The sequence below is a fragment of the Sminthopsis crassicaudata genome, chromosome 2 (genome assembly GCF_048593235.1).
Source record: "Sminthopsis crassicaudata isolate SCR6 chromosome 2, ASM4859323v1, whole genome shotgun sequence".
Lineage (NCBI taxonomy): Eukaryota > Metazoa > Chordata > Mammalia > Dasyuromorphia > Dasyuridae > Sminthopsis > Sminthopsis crassicaudata.
Genome location: NC_133618.1, coordinates 471,423,840 through 471,448,855, shown reverse-complemented (window position 1 = coordinate 471,448,855; position 25,016 = coordinate 471,423,840). Strand labels below are relative to the sequence as shown.

At 35.3% G+C, this 25,016-nt stretch overlaps 1 protein-coding gene across 7 annotated transcripts; it reads right to left on the bottom strand.

Annotated features, from left to right (window-relative positions):
- Positions 1-682: 682 nt before the first annotated feature.
- On the bottom strand, positions 683-24,724 carry LOC141557461 (uncharacterized). 7 transcript variants are annotated; one of them, XM_074293173.1, is made up of 6 exons: positions 24,636-24,724; positions 14,677-14,758; positions 13,902-13,990; positions 4,546-4,672; positions 4,106-4,204; positions 683-2,154 (listed from the first exon to the last, which is right to left on the bottom strand). In XM_074293173.1, exons 2-6 carry the CDS (start codon positions 14,714-14,716, stop codon positions 845-847), a joined length of 1,665 nt encoding a protein of 554 aa, XP_074149274.1. In that variant the 5' UTR covers positions 14,717-14,758; positions 24,636-24,724; the 3' UTR covers positions 683-844. The 7 variants fall into 7 exon arrangements, with proteins under 7 accessions (XP_074149274.1, XP_074149277.1, XP_074149275.1 ...); XM_074293176.1 differs by having other exon boundaries at positions 683-2,031; XM_074293174.1 differs by having other exon boundaries at positions 4,106-4,201.
- Positions 24,725-25,016: the final 292 nt, after the last annotated feature.

Here is a 25,016-nt window from a genome sequence, read left to right as displayed (position 1 = left end):
TTAGTTTAGAAAAAAGTATTTGCTAATATTTTTTTAAAGTTGGGCAGGAATATGACCCCTATTATAAAACTGCTTCCACATAAAAATTAGTTGGGATTTATATTACTTCACTTTACCTTTTCCAGTAACATAAATAGCAATAACTGGGAGACTATCTGTAGTCCTTTCTTTTGTTCTAAAGCTTTTCTTAAGAATTTATTTATTGCAAAAAGTGTGTTTTTTAAGTAAATATTTCAATGATGTGAGTAGTCATAAAAGAATAAAGTGTATGTATTCTCTTTCCCAATGCCCCTTAAAACTTCACCATATTGCAGTAGATGCTTTCATGAACTACTATGACTTAAAAATTATTTTTATTATTAAAATTATTCTATTATTTTGAAGACACTGTGGAATTTAGTCATTATTACCTGATAATCCACACAAGTAAACTCTCCAATGACATTTCTTTGCACTTAAGGGCAATAATAAACTTTCCTGACCGTATTAGATATAACCTATACTGGCCATCACACTGTTGTTTCTTTAACAAAAATAATTTGGAAATAATGGAAGCTAAAAATAGGTAATTTTTAAAAAATCAAAATTAAAATGTTTATGATTTTTAGAAAATTGGTATGAGGTGAATTAATCATTAAACAAAATTTTTAGATGAATTGCTTTGGTGTGAATTTAACCTCACTTTTTAAATACCAGCTTTTATTGTAGTAGAGAAAGAAACAAGCATATTTCTTATTTTAAATATCTTAAGTAAGGTTATTGATAACTTATGTGATATTGTGACCATAAAATGTTTGGACAAGGGATGTTGAAAGGTCTTACATTATTCACTAAATACTCAGGTTTACTCTCCACTATGAAGTCTCTGATGTCTGACTAGGGCTGAACTATGCCTAAAGGCATTTCCACAATGAATACATTTATAGGGTTTCTCTCCAGTATGAATTCTCTGATGTCGAGTAAGGTGTACATGCAGGCTGAAGGCTTTCCCACATGCATTACATTCATAGGGCTTCTCTCCTGTATGAGTTCTGTGATGCTGAATAAGGTCTGAACTTCTAATGAAGGCTTTCCCACATTCAGTACATTCATAGGGTTTCTCTCCAGTGTGAATCCTCTGGTGTTTAGTAAAGGATGACCTATCACAAAATGCTTTCCCACATTCAGTACATTCATAGGGTTTTTCTCCAGTATGAATCCTCTGATGCTGAGTTAAATGTGTACTTTGAATGAATGTTTTTCCACATTCAGTACATTTATAGGGCTTCTCTCCAGTATGAATTCTCTCATGTTGAGTACGGTCTGTACTCTGGCTGAAGGTTTTCCCACATTCCTTACATTTATAGGGTTTCTCTCCAGTATGAATTCTCTGATGTTGAGTAAGATGCCCACGCAATCTAAATGTCTTTCCACATTCATTACATTCATAGGGCTTCTCTCCAGTGTGAATTCTCTTATGGCGAGTAAGGCAAATGCTCTGACTAAATGCCTTCCCACATTCATTACACAAATAGGGTTTTTCTCCAGTATGGACTCTTTGATGTTGCATGAGGAGTGCAGCCTTACTGAAAGCTTTTTCACAGTCATTACATTTATAGGGTTTTTCTCCAGTATGGATTCTCTGATGCTGAATAAGAAGTGCACCTTTACTGAAAGCTTTCTCACATTCATTGCACTTATAGGGTTTCTCTCCAGTATGTACTACTTGATGTTGCCGAAGAAGTGCACTTTTACTAAAAGATTTACCACATTCATTACACTCAAAGAGTTTCTTTGTTGCACAGATTTTCTGATGCTTAATTAAATGTGGATTACATTTGGAGTTTTTTTCAGATATGTTACATTCAGAATATCTCTCTTTTCTAGGGACATTTTCTTCTGTAACAAAGACTGAATTTAGACTATACATATTGTACTGATGGTCCCTCTTCACAAGCAGCATTTTCTTCTGGGGAATTGTCATTGGTCTCAAATGTCTCTCTTGAATTTTTTGCAGTCTCCCATACTGGACATCTGATTCCCAGACTTGTCCTAGATTAGAGTAACAGAAAAAATTTCTTGTGAATCTCTCCATTATCACCTCCTGGGATGATTGCTTTTCAGAAATAACTTCCTTTAGAGTTGATGCACTGATTTCAGGCATTGTCTCCCAATCTGAAAGATGGAAAAAAATGCAATTGTGCCATTGTGCTTACAAGAATGGAAATTATAAAGTGAAAAAAGGAGAGTACATAGGTGGGTTTTTTTTTTTTGACAATTTTCAAACTCCAGAGAGTAGAAGGGAAGTCAAGGTACAGTGAACAGATAACAAAGAACTGATTCAGTGTGAACAATAAGCATGGAATGGACACAAACCCACCAAGGAAGATTAAAAGGTAAGGAAAGCTAGAGTAAGCCAAATAGGAGGTATTTGTCTAAGATCAAATATCAGTATTATGAGAAGCAGTTTAGATTATTGTAATGTAATCCTGACTGGTTTCCTAGGTCCTCTTTTATTATCTATTCTAGTTGATACTACTGCTACTAAAAAATATCATTCACAAGCAACATTGCCATTGATTATAAGCAAGGACTTTTCTGGATTCCCAGCTTCCCTTCAACCTCCCTAACTCAATTAGAGCCCATCTGTAATCATAAACATCTAATGTCCATTTCTCTTTCTCCACAATCATTTCCTACACAGATCTAGAGAGATTTAGGATTGCCTGTACTCATTAGGAACCATAAAAAAGTCTGAAGCCAAACTGCTTCATTTTCTCCCTATCCACTGGTTCCTTCCCAACCACATCCACATCTACTAACCCTAGCTATTATCCTAAGGACATTTCATTTCCTTCTCAACTAAATTCTAGAATATGTTATGTTCAGTGCCTCTAATTTTTTCTCGCTTTCTTCTGAAATCTGGCTTATACCTCATCCAACCTGCTTTTTAAAAAATTATCAATGATTTTTTGATGGCCAAATCTTTCTCAGACTACATTATTATAGATCCCTAGCAGTATCTGACACTTTACTATTTTCTTCTCCTGGAGACTTTTCCTTCTTTTGATTCTTAAAACATTATTCTCTCTTGATTTTCTTTTTTACTTTTGTGGCTGCTCCTTCTTAGTCTCCTTTGCTGTTCTGTGTCCATGTCACCCTCACTAACTGTTGTTGTTACTCAAGCTCTATCCTAAGCCTTCTCTTTTCTATCTATGTTCTCTCATTTGGTAACTTCTAGAATTATTATGAATTCTTTTAACATAATCATGCAAATGATTCCCAGATCTATCTATCCACCTCATTTTATCTCCTTAGTTCTAATCCATCATTGCCAATTACCTGCTGGATATTTCCAATTGGATGTCAAATAAGGATATCAAATTCAACATGTTCAAAACAGAATTAAGTATCTTCTCTCAAAAGTCTAACTTGCTTTTCTCCCAAACTTTCCTATAACAAGGTTCTATCATTCTTCCAGTTCTTTGGGTTTAACTTTGGTGTCTTTCTCATCTTCTCACTTTCACTCATCCCACATATCTATTCAGTTCCCAAATCTTGTTTCTGTCTCTATAACACATCTTTAATTCTTTCCCTTTTCTGCACACACAGCCACCATCCTATTTCAGGACCTAATCAATTCTTTCCTAGACTATTTGCAATAGTCTACTATTCAGTCTCCCTGCCTTAAGTCTCTTCCCAATTCTAATCTATCCTTAACACTAGTACTAGAGTGTTTTGAATAAAGCATAGGTTTGACTGTGACATAGGACTGAATCCTGCTGGGGTTCCCTATTGCCTGTAAAATTATATAAAAATTCCTTTGTCTTGGTATTTAAAGTTCTACACAATCTTAAAATCACTATTTTTTCAAGATTCTTATATATTACTTCTTGACATAGTAAGAACTTAACAATGTCTGTTTATTCATTGACTGATTGATAAGTCTGAAATATTCATGTAATATATTCAAGATATTTGAGGGAGCTTATGCCAAGTGGCCCTAGTCTTCTCCACAGAACTGTAGGACTTTTAGGAGAATTATGAAACCAATAGTTCCAAGATAACAATCTTTCACGACTTTGTTATAATCACTGTCTTCTGTGCCTGGTTCTCTTTCATTTACCTTGGAAGGTATCTCTTGGAATTTCTCTCTTAATCAACCAAGGTTCTTCTCCTTGCTCCAATTGGGAGATCACATCAGGTTTGGAAATTTGATGCCCTGCTTATATGGAAAAACAAAAGATTTAGATATTTATGCTCAGAAAAAAGACATCCCATAAAATTCCAATTCATTATTTAGTATCTCTTAAGAATAAAAATAGTTGTAGCATCAAAGGCAGCACAAAGAAAGCATCTATTTAATCCTCTACAAAGTATGACCTTTCATTCAGGAAGGGAAAGTGGGAACATTCTGTTTCTGTGACCAAAAGGCTAGGGATCTCTAATAATTGAGCCAAAGCCTCAACCCAAAGCAATATAGTAGCACACCCACTCTTATCTTGAAATAATTAAGAAAATAAAGATATTACAATGGACAATATGACACAGGAAAAGTTTATTTACCTAATGAGACCAGGTTCCTATAGTTCTCCAGCATAACATCCCTATATAAGTATCTCTGACCAGGATCCAGTTGTCCCCACTCCTCCTGAGTAAAGTTCACAGCTATGTCCTTGAATGTTAATGATTCCTGAAAAGGCAAACAAATGCTGGCTCAAATTAAAAGTCATTGACCTCCCTTAAAGACCATGTTAATGGCCTTGAAACAGAAGCTAAAACATTAAAGTATATGTTCCAATAAGGATCAGAAAATCTGACTGTTTGAACTTAAATTATTTAATTTACTTCCTAACTCTATCTATAAAAAAGGATATGCAAAAAAGTACGAGACAGTCAGTATATAAGTTGGGGGGGTTGCATTTAATAGGATCTTTTTTCCCAATTACATGTAAAAATAGTTTTCAACATTAATTTTTGTAAGATTTTCATTTCCAAATTTTTCTCCCTCCTTTCTTCCTTCTTTCTCCACAAGATAGCATATAAATCCAATATAGGCTATACATGTACAATCATGCTAAACATTTTTTCCATATTAGTCATGTTGTGAAAGAAGAATCAGAACAAAAGAGAAAGAAAAAACAAATTTTAAAAAGTGAAAATAGTATGTTTCAATTTACATTCAAGACTCCATGTTTCTTTCTTTGGATGTGGATGGTAGTTTTCATCCCATGTATATTGGAATTGTTTTGGATTATTGTATTGCTGAGAAGAGCTAAATCTATCATAATTTATCATCACAAAATATTATTGTTAAGTGTACAATATTCTAGTTCTATTCACTTCATTCAGGCTCAGTTCATATAGAATGTTTCTGAAATCTGCCTGCTCATCATTTTTTAAGTAACACAATAGAATGCCATTACATTCATATATCATAGTTTGCTCAGTCATTCCTCTATTGATGGGCATCCCTTCAATTGCCAGTTCTTTGCCAATACAAAAAAGAGTAATATAAACACTGTTGTACACATGGCTCTTTTCTCCCTTTTTATGATCTTTTTAGTATTGCTATATCAAAGGATATGCATAGTAGAGCATACAGTTTTGACTGGAAGAAAAACATACACATAATCTAGTAAAGAACATCTAAGAAAACGCTAATCTGTATGGTACAGATAATAAGCAAACAATAGTTCAGAAAAAAGTACTATTCTTGAATTCTGAAAGCAAAGGAAAACTTCACAAAAAGTTACAGAACCTTAAAGTTGGAAGAAATCTTAAAAATTATGTAGTAAAACTGGGTCTTGTAAGTCACTCTCTAAATACATTCTTCTCCAGCTGACCATATTTAGTCATCCAAACAATACTTTAATCCTAAAGAAGACACTTTCTCATAAGGCAGCTCAATCCCAATTTTTTTCTCTTAAAAGATTATTGTGAGGTCATACAATTTCTCCCAGTAATGAAAGAGTTGAAATTGCCCAAGAGAAACTCAAGGTTTCCAGACAGACAAATGTCTGTTTCTTTCTTAGGTGGAGACAGTTCTTCCCTAATGTAAAACAGGACTTTGTGTGATATAAACTAACTTAGTAGTGTCTTTCCTAATAATATACACATTATGTAATCACTTTTTGCTTTTAATGCCTGCATTCTAAATGCTTTCTCTTTTGGCAATTTGCCACTTTTGTGTGATTTTAATAAAAAGATGTCAACAGCCTAAGGAAGGCAGAAGAAGAAAGAATGAACGCAGAGATGACAGATTGCAGAGATATCATACGACAGAAGATCATAATAAGTGGCAAACAGAAGTTCAGTTAGAGAAAAATGCCATTGAGTGTCTCAAGTTACAGACATTGAGTTATAGAGCAATAAACCTGTCAGCTCCTGCACAGAAGCTGTTAGCTGAGAGCTGAGAGCACTCAGCTGCTGATAAAGGGCAGAGTTAGGATTCCAGCTGCTCTTAGGTAGTTAGTTAGAGACCCACCTTCCCAGATCTTAATGCTGTTTGGTTATGAAAAAATCTAAGCTCTCTTCTCATTGTTATATGGTCTGGGCAATAAAAGGAACCAAAGGGAGGAAAAGGTAATATCTCCAGGGAAATACAAAGCCAATTAGAAAGTTTTTCCTTCTACTGAACTGCATCCTGCCTTCTGGGCAAAAATAGAAAGAATCCCCCAAACAATTCCTAAAAGAAACCCCAAAGTGAAAATTCCCAAGACTATTATAGCTCATATTGTATATAAATACGATGCAATACTGTTGTGCTGATTTTGTAGCTTAACAACCAATCAGGGTTCCAAAATAATTTTTTCACTAATTTTCAAAATATTTTCTCTTGTATTTATTTTGGGTTTGTTAATTTGATGGTTTTCTAGTTTTTAACACTTCATTCTCAATCTTCTCTTTTTCTATTTTGAAATATGTGCTTTCAGAAATATATTTTCTCAGAGGCCTGCTTTAGCTGCATCCCCTAAATTTGGGGGCTTCTAAAAATGATTTGCTTTTATATAGTTTATTGTTTGCATGATTTGTTATTTGATGCTTAACTGTTTTACCTCCACTGTCATCCTATATCTCTTCTGTCCTTTGTGGCTAAAATCCTTGAAATGGCTGTCTATAATAGGAAATCTCACAATATCCTTCATTTTTGTAGGACTAAATTGCAGGATGATAAAGTATATGAAAGGAAAAGAGAGGAAGAAAAAAGGGGATAACACTTGCTGTACCCTAATCAAGCCAATGATAGACCATGAAAAGAAAAAAAAACTCCTATAGTCTCTCAACTGGGGGCCATAAGAAAATAGCCAAGGCTGTAAAGGGAGAGATTGAAATAGGAAAAGAGGAAAATGTTAATTCAGTAATGTGAGGGAGTTCCTCCCGAAAAACTTTTCCATAGGGAGAGATATATTCTGTGAAGATCATAAATAGTCATAATTTAGAAGGATCCAATGCTTAGAAACAACCCTCCCACATCATAGAAAACATTCTGCCTCAGGAGGAGGAGAATCTGAGGTCCTGAAGACTACTGATATTAAAAAAGATAAGAGGGCATGGATTCTGAGAGGAGATTTTATGGCAATTGGAGAAAATTATTGTGGGAAGGGTGTGGTAGAGGTATAGTGATGAACTGCATAATCAGAAACAAAAGGTGATTTCTATCATGGAGCAATACTTGTAGCTTCTATATCCTGTCAAGAATTGATACTTTTAAGAGTGAGGCATAACAGAAAAAAAAAAACAAAACAGGGAAAAGATCTAAAAGTAACAACTTACTTAACTACTTGATATCAGGTATCTCAGAAGCTTTTATCCAGTGATGGATAGAAACTAAAGAAGGAATACTAAGTGTAAGGATCATGCATATTAATAATAAAATCTAGGATAGAAAGGGAAGAGAATTAATGGACAGAATGGACAGAATTGTAAAATATATAAAAACCTTACAAAACAAATTGGAGATAAAAGAAAAGGGGAAATTAGACAAAAAGAAAGAAGAGAGAATAGATCAAACAAAACTCCAAAACTAGGAAAAAGAATAATGTGGGGAAAAGAGCCCATGGGAATAAGGTTTGCTCAAACTTTTTCTTTAAAAAATAATGTTTGGGGGCAGCTACCTGGTGCAGTGGATAGAGCATTGGTCCTAAAGTCAGGGAAACTTGAGTTCAAATCCTGCCTCAGACACTTAACACTTCAAAAACCACTTAATCCCAATTGCCTCATCAAAAAAAAATTAATGTTTTATATAGTCATAGGCTGATTGCTTACCATCTTAGAGAGGAGGGAGGAAAAAAAGGGTAAGATGGAATTTGGAACTCAAAATTTTAAATAAAATGTTTTTTAAAATAATGTTTTTCATGATTTCTTATATATAATGGATTATCATATTCCTTGCCTCCTTAAATGGATGAAGAAGGGAATAGAGGGAAAGAAAAGATTTGAAACTAAATATTTGGGAATCTATCTACCAAAGGAAAGTCAGGAATTATATGAGCAAAATTACAAAACACTTTCTACACAAATAAAGTCAGATTTAAATAATTGGAAAAATATTAAGTGCTCTTAGGCTGAGCGAATATAATAAAGCAATATTCCCTAAACTAATCTATTTATTTAGTGCTATACCAATCAGACTCCCAAGAAACTATTTTAATGACCTAGAAAAAATAACAAAATTCATATGGAAGAACAAAAGGTCGAGAATTTCAAGGGAATTAATGAAAAAAAAAAATCAAATGAAGGTGGCCCAGCTGTACCTGATCTAAAACTATATTATAAAGCAATGGTCACCAAAACCATTTGGTATTGGCTAAGAAATAGATTAGTTGATCAGTGGAATAGGTTAGGTTCACAGAACAAAATAGTCAATAACTATAGCAATCTAGTGTTTGACAAACCCAAAAATCCCAACTTTTGTGATAAGAATTCACTATTTGACAAAAACAGCTGGGAAAATTAGAAATTACTATGGCAGAAATTAGGCATGGACCCATACTTAACACCATACACCAAGATAAGATCAAATTGGGTACAGGATTTAGGCATAAAGAACAAGATAAATTAATTATAGGAACATAATAAATTAGAGGAACGTAGGATAGTTTACCTCTTAGACTTGTGGAGGAGGAAGGAATTTGTGACCAATGAAGAACTAGAGATCATCATTGATCACAAAATAGAAAATTTTGATTATATCAAATTTAAAAACTTTTGTATAAACAGAACTAATGCAAATAAGATTAGAAGGAACAACAAACTGGGAAAATATTTTTACAGTTATAGGTTCTGATAAAGGCCTCATTTCCAAAATATATAGAGAATTGACTCTTAATTTATAAGAAATCAAGCCATTCTCCAATTACTAAATGATCAAAGGATATGAATAGAAAATTTTCAGATGATGAAATTGAAACTATTTCTACTCATATGAAAGGGTGTTCCAAATCACTATTGATCAGAGAAATGCAAATTAAGACAACTCTGAAATACCACTACACACCTGTCAGATTGGCTAAGATAATAGGAAAAAAATAATGATGAATGTTGGAGGGGATGTGGAAAAACTGGGATACAATGCATTATTGGTGGAGTTGTGAATGAATCCAACCATTCTGGAGAGCAATCTGGAATTATGCCCAAAAAGTTATCAAAGTGTGCATACTCTTTGATCCAGCAGTGCTACTACTGGGCTTATATCCCAAAGAGATACTAAAGAAGGAAAAGGGACCTGTATGTTCCAAAATGTGTGTGGCAACCCTTTTTGTAGTGGCTAGAAACTGGAAAATGAATGGATGTCCATCAATTGGAGAATGGTTAGGTAAATTGTGGTATATGAATGTTATGGAATATTATTGTTCTGTAAGAAATTACCAGAAGGATGAATACAGAGAGGCTTGGAGAGATTTACATGAACTGATGTTGAGTGAAGTGAGCAGAACCAGAAGATTGCTGTACACTTCAACAACAATACTGTATGAGGATCTATTCTGATGGAAGTGGATATCTTCGACAAAGAGAAGATCTAATTCAGTTCCATTTGATCAATGATAGACAGAATCAGTTACATCCAGAAAAAGAACACTGGGAAATGAGTGTAAACTGTCTGCATTTTCATTTTTCTTTCCAGGTTATTTTTTTATCTTCTGAATCCAATTCTCCCTGTGCAATAAGAGAACTATACAGTCCTACACACATATATTGTATCTAGCTAGGATATTCTATAACATATTTAACATGTATAACACTGCCTACCATCTAGGGGAAGGGATGAGGGAAGGGAAAAGTCGGAACAGAAGTGATGTTGTAAAAAATTACCCAGGCATATGTTTTGTCAATAAAAAGTTATAATAAAAAGTTTTGAAACTGAAAATAATATTTTAAAATTTAATGTAATGGGGAAATGTTTAAAAGTTAGATAAAAATACCATAAAACATTTAAAAATATTATTTGTTATATGACATAGACATTTATCTCTGAGAGGGGAAAGAGGAAGCAAATACTGGAACAAATCCTGGTAATGAAAGAAAAACTCAAAATAAAAAAAATGTAAATTTATTTTTAACATTTCTCTGCTGTTTCCATCCATCATTTGATTATTTGTAAGCACTTTGCAAACTTTAAAGCTCTAAGTGATGATGATGATGATGCCAGAGGTAGGACTTAAACCCAAGCATTCCTAGCCCCAACGCTAGATCTCTATCCACTCTGTCATCTTGCATCTCTTCACAGCAAAACTCATAGAATAAGATGCCTGCATTTACTGCCTCAACTCTTTTACCACATATTCATTTCTCATTATTTATTCAACTGCAATTCAATAAAAGTATTCTTTCCAATATCACCACCAATTTTTTCTAAAATTTTTTGTTGCTACATTTTGCTTTTTTACATCAAAATATTTTTCTCCTCCAAGAGAGTCATTCAGTAAAACAAAGAGTATTTTTAAGGACAAAAAAATAAATATAAGGAAAAAAATAGGCACAACTCTCAAATCAATGAAAGAAATCTGAAAATATATGTAATATGTGCAAGACCTTTAATCTTCACAAAGGGGTGAGTTGAAAGTGGCCTCTCATATTTCTTCTCTTGAGTCATACTTGGTCTTTATAATTTTGCTACATTCACTTCTGATATGTGTGTGATTATTCTTTCCATTTACAATGTTATAATCCTGGTGAATTTTGGTTTTTTGGCCCTGCTTACTTCACTCTGTATCTGATACAGACTGCTTCATGTAGATATTTCCACGCTTCACTCATTATATTCATCATGGTTAATTGTTTTGCAATTCTTTCAAGAATTGTTGGTCATTCTCTGACTATCTGTTGTGTAATACCAGTGATCATTTTATTGCTAAATCCAATAGCCTTCTCATAGTTTTTATTCCTCTTGAAATCTCTATAGAATATTACATTGTTGATCATTTCCTATTTTGGAGCCTCTCTTTTTTTCAGTCCATTTCTTGTAACGTTGTTCTCTCTTGGTTCTGCTATCAATTTATTCATTTATAATAGAAACAAAACTTTCAAATAAATTGAGTATTTTTGTCATCTATTTTGTACTTTATCCACTTAGTTAGTAAAATAATTTGAAAACTCAAAAGTTAGAATATATATATAGCTCAGTAAATAAGAATCAAAACAAAAAGAACCAGATAGATTAATGATACATTTTTATTATATGTTTTTAGACACTTAATTAGAAAAAAGAACTTTTTTAGCTAGTTATTGTATTTACTAGAATACTTTGATCACTTTGTTGTGTTCAAGGACAATACAGAAATGTTTTTTAATTCAATTATCTAAATTACAGGATTTAGTCTTTAAAGGCTTACTTAAGTCAGATGTCCACAAGGAATCTAAAATACTTTATTATACTTTTATTTATATATTTCTTTTTATCCCCCACTCCCTTAAAATGCAAGTTCTTTAAAGGCAGGAACTGTTACTTCTTTGTATTCCAAATGCCCAGTCATGTAGGAGGCAATTTTTAAAAGTTTATTGAATGGAATTAAATATGGGTATAAAACATACATATGAAAAACTCTAATAAAAGTCAGAAAATGTATACCTAGAAGATTTCAAGGAGGAAAGTCTCATAGGATCAATAAGAAAGGGATCAGAGGAAGGATAATGGAGGAAGTAGCACATGAATTGAACATAGAAAGAGAAATATATTAATGAATGGGGATGAGAAGAGCCTGTAAGAAATGACTATGGACAATCCTTGAGGAGGACACATATTAATTCCCACAGGCATCAGATAAATTAAGAATCAGCAGAAAGCCTAAGCTGATGTTTACAGACTGGCCCATCATAGCCTTGTTGTATAACTATTTATTGAGTAAAAAAGAAAAACTGTTTAACTGGATGAGACGTCTTCATGGAAAAGCAATGTAGCTCTAAGTGTTTCTTGGATATATTTGTTCATGTGTCTCTATGGTTCCTTTCTTCTCCCTTTACCTGCAGATGTTGGAGAGATCAGAAAGAGTAGACAACTCTTTCTAGAAATTTAGTAGTGAAAGGGAGCACTTTGGCTTAAGAATATAAAAAGTCAAAGGAGGGACAGCTAGATGGCTCAGTGGATAGAGCACCAGCCCTGAAGTCAGGAGGACCAGAATTCAAATGTGACCTCTGATACTTAACACTTCCTAGCTGTGTGACCTTGGGCAAGTCACTTAACCCCAATTGCCTCAGCGGAAAAAAAAAGTCAGAGGAAAAAATTTAGAATAAGAGACCTGAGACTGTGTGCAGACCAAAGATAACAAGAAAAAAGGAGGGGAGGTGAATCAATGAAGACAAGGGCACAAAGAGAAGAGTCTATCAAGGTCGAAAGCCTCCTCATCTTCCAAGGTTATATGGAAAAAATATGGGAATAGCCCCCGAGAAATTAAAAAAGAATTTTTATTAAATTATTGTTTTAATATTAATTGATTTTATTATTAAATTAGATTTAATTTATTTTATTAATTAATTATTTAAAAAGATATAAGGGAACTCAGGTTGAATAACTTCATTCTCAGTAAAGTAATAGTTGACATTACCTCCTGAGCTTAAGGTAGAGTTAGAGGCTTCCAAAGAAAGAAGGCAGCTTTTCATGGCCACTATGGGGAAGGTAATGGGAAATCAACACTGGTAGGGTACAGTAAGGACTAACTTGAGATTAGATAGTACTCTGTGTGTGTGTGTGTGTGTGTGTGTGTGTGTGATCTCCCAGCAGTACATAACACATTTCAAACTCTTTAGTCTAATAATTAAGACCCTAAATAACTTAGCAATGATTAAATCTTTCAAGGCAACACAGTGTAGTAGAAAAAGTGCTAAACTTAGAGTAAAAGAATATGAGTTAAAATTCTGCCTCTGAAATTTACTAGCTATATGACTATTTAAAATTTCTCTCTGTATCAGTTTCTTCATATACAAACTAAGGATAAGAATTCCCATAGAGCCTACTCAGAGTTGTGATGAACTTCAAATAAGAATGTGTGGAATGGCAGGGAATCATCCTAGACAATTATCCTACCTTACTTTAAGTGTTAGAGGAGCTATAGGAAGACAAACTAAGACAATGTTGAACTTACCACTAGTGCTGTATTTGTGTAAGGTTCTGTGTGAAGAACCTCCTAGGGGGTTTAAAGAACCCACAGAGCATATGTTTATGTACATATGCATAGGCAAAAAAAAATCTGAAATGTAAAATTATGTAAAGAGGCCCCCAGTGTCTCTGAGTGATCAAAGAGGTACCATGGGATGTTACTAGATGAAAGATGAAATTATCCTAGTCTTTTGGACGAACATTCAGGGATCAGGTTCCTTGATGAAACTTAATTGGATAGAGAAACTCCAGGACATAAGAACAGCATGTTTTCACCCTCTTTCTAGAAAAGGAATTTAAGGGCAAAGAAAAGAAACTCCCAACTCACCTGGGATCTGGCTGTCAGAAGCTCAGAAGTCATATTTAGCTCATCAGTGCTCACCAGTTGAGCAACAATAGATTCTTGAAAAGAAAGAGCTGTGGAAGAGAAAGGAGCTTCCTGAGGGTGAGATGCTTGCTTGTGGTTTCCAGACTCACCACTCTACAAATGTTCACAGGACAGGCAGGTCTTAATATCTCTACCCCTCCTGGGTCTCACAGAAGAAACTATGCCCATGAACAGCACCTCATTCATTCCAATAAAAGCAAGGGGGCAAAAATACTTCTGTCTGGAATTCAGGCTCTATGCCTATGGTCCTTGCAGGTCATAGGGTTTTTAAGCTAAGTATTTAGCCACTGCCTACAATCTCAACTAAAAATCATCTCCAAAGGCTACCATTTCTGAGTTTTCACTAATGTCACCCTCACACTCATTTTTAGCGCATCTATGAAAGTCAAAATATTGACTTATCCATGCTCCTTGCACAAAATCCAAAATTTTATAAAGCCCCATTTCTTCTTCCCAACCCAAACTCCAAGGAGAAGATCAATACATTGAAATATTCTGCTTTTGACTCAATCTATCCTCTGGTGAGAAAAAAAAAAAAAGTAGGGATAGTACCAGAGTGCATAGTAACTTCCTAATGAAACAATCATTTTAAAGGAAAGGCAATTTCAGGTCAAGTAATGGAAAGCAGAGTAAACTACTAATATTTTAGTTTACTCTGACAACTAGAAGGGAATGCAACTCCTCTCCCCAACCTCCTTCCCATTTTCTTTCTCACCTCTTTCCCCAAGCTTTTGAGTCAAATCCACCAAGGTCATCCACTCCTCAAGAATATCTGGATATCTGATATCACCCCAGTCCTATTTAGACACAAACATAATGATCAGGAAATATTCAGGCATCAGCACTTTCAGGACCTCCTCCTCCTCTTGCTTGTATCTACTTGTGGAACAGATTCCATAGGTATGGAGCCTTAGAAGGAAAATCACTTTATCTAGAAATTTCACTCTGAAGTGGAGATTTCTGAGTTCCTCAGTAGAGAATCTTCCTGCTGGTGTTCCAGGTCAGATTTGCAGGGCTACTGTGAGTGAGAAGATGCAGTCTTTGGACAGAATTCAGCAGTTGAAGTCAGTCTGAGAACTGAAGGGCACTGAAAATTTAGCCAGAGGACAAGACATGCAAATGATCATATGATGAACTGAATCCATTACACAAATATCCAATTATTCAGTAAGTATTTAAGAACATGTAAGACTTTATGCTGCTGATGAAAATACAAAAACAAAACAAAAAATATTCTTGTCCCTCAAGGAACCTCTATTCAATTGAGACAAATAAGTAAAAGGTATTATTTCAAGAGAGAAGGATGAACCTGGTATATTAGGGAATCTAATGGGTATCCACTGTATTCAAATAAACTTATGGCAGCAGCTGTGGAGGATACAAGAATAAAAAAAAAATAAAAAATAAAAAATAAAAAAAAAACAGATATCTAACCTCAAGAGGCATAAAATGTCAGGCAGCACATGACATTATAGTCACTTACTCTAAACAGAACTTATTCAATGGACCCTCACAGATGGACACATGCTACAGTCAGACACATATTAGGGGTTTCCACAGTCAGATACATATTAGGGGTTCCTCACATATAGTTACAGATACATGAGGAAGCTTTCTACACAAACACACTTTTAAGTTTCTTTACACACACAGAAATAAAGACACACTTCAGGTTCTTCAATTCTTAAACACAATATAGCTTCTTCATTCACACAAATCCTCTATGGGCTCATGTCATAGACATATACACCATGAGTTACACACATACACATATACACATACACACATAATAAATTGGGTTCTCCATATACTATGGATTCATTTCACAGACATACACTAAGTCCTTCACACGTACACACATATAATTCTGTAGGCTGTTCCCACACACAACACACAAAATGCAGATTCTCCATGTGCACCAAGAACACACATAGCTAAGTTTTGGAGTCCTTCAACATAGACTCACAAACTATGGGTTTTTCACACAAACATTCTAGATTTTTTCCTTTTTTTGTTTATTTTTAATATACATTGTTTTATGAATTATATTAGGAGAGATTTTTAAAAACAGAAAAAAGAAGTGAACATAGCATGTATGATTTATATTCAGTCTCCTTAATTCTTTTTCTGGAGCTGATGGCATTTTCTGTCCAAAGTATTGATATTCCTTTGGTATCACTGGTATTTGGTATTTCTTTGGATCACTGAACTATTGAGAAAGAGTCAAACCTTTCATAGTTGTTCATTGCATATTCTTGCTATTATTATGTACAATGTATTCTGCTTGTTTAACTCAGCACCTGTTCATGTAAATCTTTCCAGGCCTTTCTATAATCAGTTTGTTCATTATTTTTTATAGAACAATAATATTCTATTATCTAATTATATATCAGTCATTCCCCAATTGACGGGCATTCAATTCCTTTTTTAATTCTTTGTCACCACAAAAAGAGCTGCTAAAAACATTTTGGCATATATGGGTCCTTTTCCCTCATTTATGATTTCCTTGGGATATAGACCCAATAATGGCACTACTGGGTCAAAGGGGTATGCACAGTTTGATAGCTCTTTGAGTATAGTTCCAGATTGCTCTCTAGAATGGTTGGATCATTTTACAACTCCACCAACAATGTATCAGTGTCCCAGTTTTCCCACATCCTCTCCAGCATTTATCATTATCCTTTCCTATCATCTTAGGTAATCTGAGAAGTGTGAGGTGGTACTTCAGAGTTGTTTTAATTTGCATTTCTCTAATCAATAGTGATTTAGAGCATTTTTTTCATAGAACTATAAATGGTTTTAATTTTATCATCTGAAAATTGTCTGTTCAATTTGTCAATTTGTCAATTAGGGAATGGCATGTAATCTTATAAATTTGACAGTTTTTTATGTATTTTAGAAATGAGACCTTTATCAGAAATATTGGCTATAAAGATTTTCCCCCAGTTTTGAACTTCCCTTTAAATATTTTTTCAGTTGTTTTTGTTTGTGCGAAATTTTTTTAATTTAATGTAATCAAAGTTGTCCATTTTGCCAACAAAAAGTTATATTTTTTTCACAAAACCAACTCTTAGTTTTATTAGTTCAAGAGTTTTCTTATTTTCTATTTTATTAATCCTTCCTTTGAGTTTCAGAAATTTTAACTTAGTATTTAATTTTTAATTTGTTCTTTTTCTACCTTTTTTATTTGCATGCCCAATTCATAAATATCTTCTTTATTTTATCCATGTAGCTATTTAAGAGATATAAAATTTCCCCTAAGAACTGCTTTGGCTGCATCCCCTAAGTTTTGATATGTTGTTTCATTATTGTCACTCTTTTGAATGAAATTATGGATTGTTTTTGTGATTGTTTGACCCACTCATTCTTTAGAATTAGATAATTTAATTTTCAATTGGTTTTTAGTCTATCTTTTCATGGCTCTTTATTGAATATAATTTTTATTGCATTGTGGTCTGAAAAAGAAGCATTTCCTATTTCTGCTTTTCTGCAATTGATTGTGAAATTTTTATGCCTTAATACATAGTCAATTTTTGTGTAGGTGCCATTCCTTTTGCTCCCTATTCAATTTTCTCCAGCGTACTCTCATATCTACGTTTTCTAAAGATCCTATTAACCTTCATAATTAATTGTTTATTTTGTGGTTAGATTTGTCTGATTCTGAGAGGGCAAGATTGAAGTCCCCTACTAGTACAATTTTGCTGTCTATTTCTTCCTGTGTAACTGGCTTAAAATCTTCTCTAGGAATTTGCCTGCTCTACAAGTTGGTGTATACATGTTTAATATTGTTACCACTTCATTATTTACTATACCCTTTATTAAGACATATTTCCTCTCATCTCTTTCAATAAGATCTATTTTTACTTTCGCTTTATCTAAGATCAGAATTGCTACCCCTGCTTTTTTTTTTTTACATCAGCTAAAGCATAATAAATTCTGTTCCAGCCTTTTACCTTTACTTTGTATGTATCTTTGTCAAGTGTGTTTCTTGTAAACATATTGTAGGATTTTGTTTTTTAATCCACTCTATTTACTTCCGTTTTTGGGGAGAGTTCATCCACTTCACATTCACAATTATGATTACCAGCTCTATATTTCCCTCCATCCTATTTTCTTCCCTTTATATACTTTTGTTTTCTTTTTTCCACCCTGTCCTTAGTCCTGTGTGTTTTTCTTAACCCACTCCACCCAATACCTTATTTCCTATCACTCCCCACCCCTTCTTTACATTTTTTCTTAGTGTTTCTGCCCTCCCTTTTATCTTGCTCCTCTCTTTTCTTTCCTCTTTCTCCTCCTACTTCTTTATAGATTTAAATAAATTTCTGTATCTAAATGAATGATGATGAGATCAAGCTTCAGTCAATACTCATCCCCTCCCTTTTTTTCCTCCACTGTAATAGGTCTTTTACACCTCTTCATATATTAAATTGTCCCATTATACCTCCCCTTTCCTCTTTTTCCAGTATAGCCTTTTCCACCCCTTAATATGTTTTTTTTTTTTTTAATGTCATCATGTCAAGGATCATCAAAGAGGAAATAACACACACACTCAATATAGGCATAGAAATCTTAACCTCCAGGAAAATAGGAAGGGAAGGGGATATGAGAAGAAGGAGGCTGGGAGAAGAGAGAGAATATTGGGCAAAAAGATTGTCAGAAGCAAAACACTTGAGAAGGGAGAGGATGAAAGGAGAGAGAAAACAGAATAAATGGAGAAAACACAGTTAGCAATACTAATTGTGAAAAGAATTTTGAATCAAGTTTGTCTGACAAAGCCACATTTTTCAAATGTATAGGGAACTGAGTCAAATTTATTAAAAAAATAAGAGCCATTCCCCAATTGATAAATGATCAAAAGATATGAACTATGCCCAAAGGGCTATAAAATCATGCATACCCTTTGACCTAACAATACCATTATTAAGTATAAATCCCCAAAGAGATTTTTTTTAAATGAAAAGGATCTATATGTATAAAAATATTTATAGCAGCTCTTTTCTCAGGGCAAAGAACTGGAAATTGAAAGAATGCCCATCAATTGGGAATAGCTGAATAAATTGTGGTATGTGATTATGATAGAATACTGAGTGCTTCAGAATTCAAAGATATGGTAGGGTTCTTGACATGCACAGATACAAAACAATCAAAAAGCATTTATTAAGTCCTCATTCTGCAAACTGAGAATTCAAAGAAAGATTAAAAAATGGTCCCTGCCCTTAAGAAGCTCAAATTCTAATGAAAAAGACAACATGTAAATAGCAAGTCAACAGGAAATAAATATAAAGTATATGGGATATAATTTTAGAGCAAAAAGTACCATCATCTGGGGGAAGCAGGAAGACATCTTGTGGGGCAGAAGATGGGAGTTGAGTTTCGACTTACCAAAAGCCAGAGAAAACAAGGAAGAAGAGAAGACATTTGAAGAATGAAGAACTGTCTGTTCAAAGGTACTGAGGACATGGCAGAGACTGCAAGGAACACTGAACAGGCCAGGGTAGGTGGATCATATAGTCTAGGAAAACTATAAAGATGTGAAGGGACAAGATTAGGAAGAGTTACAAATACAAATTGATTTTACATTTGATGCCAGAGTTAACAGGAACTCACTGGAATTTGGTGAGAGATGACATAATCAGGCCTATATTTTAGAATAATCACTTTGATATTTGAGTAAAGGATAGAACTGGAGTGAGGAAAAGATATGAGGCAGAGAGATATGAAAAGTTACTTCAATAATCCAAGCCAGAGGTGATAAAATGCCTGGACTAAGGTAGTCGTAGCTGCGTAAGTGAAGAGATGTCGATACATATGAAAAATAGTGTGAAAGTAAAAATGACAAAATTTGATAATTAACTGGATGTATGAGGTAAACAAGAATGAGGGGTAAAGAAGGACCCCAAAGTTGTGAGCCTGGATAACTAGGAAGATGGTAGAGTCCTTTTCCTTGATAGTAACATGGGAAGTAGCAAGAGGGAAGTCATGTTCAGTTTGAGATGCCTATAGGATATCCCATTTGAAATGTCTAAAAGCAGCTGGTAATATGGGGGTTTAGCTCAGAGGGGAGATCAGGGTTAGACATACATATTTAGGAATCATCTAGGAGATATCGAACCCATGAAATTGATGAGACCAGCATGATAGATAATATATAGAGAAAAGAGAAGAGAGCCCAGGTCAGAAAAATGAGGAATATCCTCAAGACACAGATAAAGAATCATCAAGGAAATAGAGAAGATGCAACTTGCCTGAGAGGTAAGAGGAAAACCAGGAAAGGGCAATGTCACAAAAACCCTGAAAGAAAGCAGAACAGAGGAGGAGATGGTGATCAACAGTATCAAACACTACAAAGTTTTCAAAGGATAAGGACTGAAAAGAAAAACCATTAGATTTGGCAATTAGGAAATCAATGGTAACTTTGGAGAAAGCAATTTCAGTTGAATTAGATTAGGAAACAGACTATAAAGCATTTAGACAAGACTGAAAAAAGAGGAAGTGGAGGAATCTGGTATAAACAGCTTTCTTAAGAAATTTAGCCTAGCAGCCTTTTTGTAGTAAGAAGAAACAGGAAACTGAGTGAATGCCCATCAGATGAAGACTGGCTGAATAAATTGTGGTATATAAATGTTACGGAATATTATTGTTCCATAAGAAACATTCAGCAGGATGATTTCAGAGAGGCCTGGAGAGACTTAAATAAACTGATGCTAAGTGAAATGAGCAGAACTAGGAGATCATTGTACACAACAACTTAATATTATATGAAGATCAATTCTGATGGATGTGGCTCTTTTCAAAAATGAGATGATTCAGATCAGTTCCAATGATCTTGTGATGAAGAGAGCCATGTATACCCAGAAAGAGGGCTATGGGAACTGAGTGTGGATTACAACATAGCATTGTCATTCTTTTTGTTGTTGTTTGCTTGCACTTTGTTTTCTTTATCATTTTTTCCTTTTTGATCTATTTTTTCTTCTGCAGAACAATAATCATATAAATATATAATACATATGTTGGATATAATGTATTTTAACATGTTTATTATCTATTGGATTACTTGCCATGTACGGGAAATAGTGGGGGGAAGGAGGGAAAATTTTGAAACACAAGGTTTTGCAAGAGTCAATGTTGAAAAATTATCCTTGCATAATGCTTTGAAAATAAAAAGCCTTAATTTAAAAAAAAAAGTCTAGCCTAGGGAAAGAGAAAGATAAAAGCTAGAAGGGATGAAAGGATCAAGGGAAGCTTTTTATGTTTGAGAGATATGTACATCTGTAAACATCCAGAAAAGATTCAGTAGGTAGGGAGAAGTTGAAGCTAAAAGAAAGAATAGAGATGATAGTGGAGACAATTTGCTGAAAAAGATGGGAAGGGAAGGAATCAAGGTACATGTACATGTGTTGGTAAGAAGGTACACTTTTCATCAGAGATTTCATCAGAATGAAAGAGTAGATTCTAGTAAGGTAAGATTTCTGCATATTTTGAGATGAGGAAGAGAGGGAAAAAGGAATATTAGTAAATGGCCTCAGTTTTTTCAGTGAAGTATAAGAAGTGCTATGGGAAACTTCATGAGGAGCAGCATAAGGTTTGCAAAAACTGCACTGACACATGGTGTATTCTTAGAACACACACATGGTGGATTCTTAGAACACACACGTACACACTCACACACACATAACAAATTCTTCACAACACAGTATTCAGAGCACATTCCTTAATATTCTTCCCATACCAACACAGTATGAGTTTTTCAGAACACATTCATAACTACAGAATCCTCACAAATACACATAAATTCAGATGCATTGTAGGTGTTTTGTAAACAAAGATATAGAGTAGATGTTTCAGGACACATACAAATTAAGACAGACACATTGGTCACTTTTTACAAGCAAACACCCAGGTGGTTTCACAGAACACAAAAACACAGTGCAGATTCTTTAGAAAAGTATGTATTTTAGACATATTACAGATTTATAATATATATATATATGAAACCTATATTCATACATATTCTATGATTTATGTGTTTTTTCTTCAGAATACTCACAATGCATGTCCTTCACATACAGACACACAAAAGGTTCTTCAAAAAGCAATGACCTAAATTTTTCACAGCACACATTCACAATGCAAGTTCTTCAAAGATATGATATGAGTTCTTCATAACATAGCCTAATGTAGGTTCTTCACAAATGCAAGTATACAGTCGATTTTATAGAACACATAGTTTTAGATTCTACACATACACACAACACAAAAGTGCAGTGAAGATTCTTTGCAAACATTCACTGAAGTTCTTTAGAACACAAAGACTCAGTATGAGTTCTTAACACAGAGACATTCTTCTTGGACATCCTGAGGGCAGTTTCTTCACACACACACACACACACACACACACACACACACACACACACTGGATTCTTCAATACAGGTATACACTATATGTTCTTCACAGACACAGTCAATGTAAATATTCATAGGCAAGAACAAAAAGAGGCACATTGCAAATACCTCACATAAACACACAGATTGCAAATTCTTCAGCCACTCAGTGACAGCTGTATGGATTCTTCAAAGAGCTCACAGCAGGGACATTGCAGGTTATTCAACAATAAAGACATACTGTGGGTTTTGGGGTTCTTCACAAACAAAGCCACATTATGGGTTCTTGGGTTACTCACAATACAGGGGGCATAATCACACATATCTGGATCTTCTCAGACATACATACAGACAAAAAGAAGGTTCTTCATAAACTGAGAAAAAGTGCAGATTATTCATTTGTACACACACACACACACACACACACACACCAGTGAGTTCTTCATATACACCCATAGGCATATGGAAGGTTCTTGACTCAGACATGTTGAGAATTCTTTACCTCATATAGATTGTGAATGCACAGACATGTGAGTTCTTTACACATAGGCACACAATGGGTTCTTCACACAGATACTATGCACTATCTTCTTTACATCCTTACAGATACACTACAGCTCCTCACTTAGATGCATATGTATGCATATACACACCCAAGTGAATTTTTCACTCACATAAAGCAGATAGATACTTCTAGCTCTTCAAACAAACACACCTAAAGGATTCTACATGTGGATAAAAGTCACAATGGCTGCTTTAGAAGACAAGTTCTTCACACATGCACATATATAAGGTGAGTTCTTCAGAATAGAGGGACACAACAGATTTTTCACAACAGACATTCACTGCAAATTCTTCACAGACACAAAAAGAGACATGCATACAATCACACTCTGGGGTTTTTCACCTCATACATTGTGAACTTTCCATATATACATACACACAAACCCTTATAAAGTTCTTCACAGACACAATACACACACACACACACACACACACACACACACGCCCTTTGGGTGTTTTTTTCAGAGGCACACAATACACTGTGTATTCTTCATAACAAAAATACATACTGACACATACAGATACACAAAACATACTGTGGATTCTTCCACAACACATACACATCAATTGTGGAGATCTTCACAAATTGGTGGAAGTTTTTCAAATATACAGTTCTTCACTCATGGATAGGCACTTGTTTTGTACAGACACATACACTGTGGGTCTCACATACAAAGACACCTAGCCACGCAGGTTCTTCCCACATACACCCGTGCACATACACCCGTGCACACCAGGGGAAGACAGAGGAGATACACTGCCGACGCTTCACACACTCTCTGGATTCTCTGCACAGTTTCTTAAGATAATACAACCGCAGGCTGTCTCCCAACTACATAGGAGCACGCGCGCACACACACACACACACAAGTGAGAATTCTTCACTCACATATGCCAGATTCTTGGAGCTCCTCAAACACATACTCACAGAGTTCTTCACATGGAGAAAGACAGAGATGCCTGCTTTAGAAGACGGGTTCTGTATACATTCATCCATACAAAGTGGGCTTTTGGAACACAGGGACACAACAGATTTTAAAAACATTCAAGGCAGGTTCTTCACACAGACTCACAAGCACAGATACTCTCACCCTGTGAGGCTGTTCACCCTCTAGATATACAGACGTGTCAGTTCTTCTCACACACACACTCCTCTACAGCTTCTTCACAAACAGATGCACACGGCTTCAGAACGCAAGACTATTACAGTTCTTCACACAGAGGTACGCATACACACGCACACTAACGTACACAGACACAGCCACACATTCTCCTCTCTCTGTCTCTGTCTCTGTCTCTGTCTCTGTCTCTGTCTCTGTCTCTCTCTCACACACACACACACACACACACACACACACACACACACACACACACACGCCACGTTATGAGCAGGCTCTTCACACAGAAAAAACACGTTGCAGATGCTTTATACATCCCGCAGACGCCTCTCAGTCATCTTCGAGATTAGGCGCAACCATAGGGCGTCTAACTACACACCTTCCCACATCCCCTCCACAGACGCACACCGGCACGCTCACACACACTCGCCCGCCCACAGAAGGAACCTCCTCCCCCGAGTCCTCCACTGGCTTTGCTAAGAATAAGCCCGCCCCTCGTCCCGCCCCTGACAGGAGTGCTAATAGCCCTTCTCAAAGCCCGGCCCCCGACCCCTCCCGGATCCGCCCAGCTCGGGTTTGGCATCTGGGAATGGGCTTGATCATTAAATACCTGGAACCAGGTCCCGGGCTTGGCCTGACCTCCGATAGGTATCTGGTTCAGGGCCAAAAAATCAATGATGGCGATGATACTGCGCGCGCATCTTCAGGTCCGGCTCGGAAGTGCGCCTGCGCCCAGGCAGTCTCGTCACTACCACTCCCAGAAAGAGGCGGAGCGCGCCGCTTTTGTTTTCCTGGAGTTCAGTACCTGCAGGCGCTAGGGCGCGCTCGCCAGCTGCACCACGTCGGATTCCTCCCCAGCCCTAGGAAGTTTATCCTCTTTACCCAGAGCATGGTTTGACTAGAGCTAAGCTGTCAGCAATAAAAGGAGGGAGACTATTCTCCACTATCACCCGATCACATCCCCTCTCCTTCCCCCAGGGTTGACAACTCC

Coding starts and splice junctions, on each gene's coding strand:
- LOC141557461 (XM_074293173.1), bottom strand. CDS start 14,716: ATGACCTTGGTGGATTTGACTCAAAAGCTTGGGGAAAGAG. Junction 4,673..13,901: donor TTCTGACAGCCAGATCCCAG/GTGAGTTGGGAG, acceptor TTGCCTTTTCAG/GAATCATTAACATTCAAGGA. Junction 4,205..4,545: donor TAGGAACCTGGTCTCATTAG/GTAAATAAACTT, acceptor TTTCCATATAAG/CAGGGCATCAAATTTCCAAA.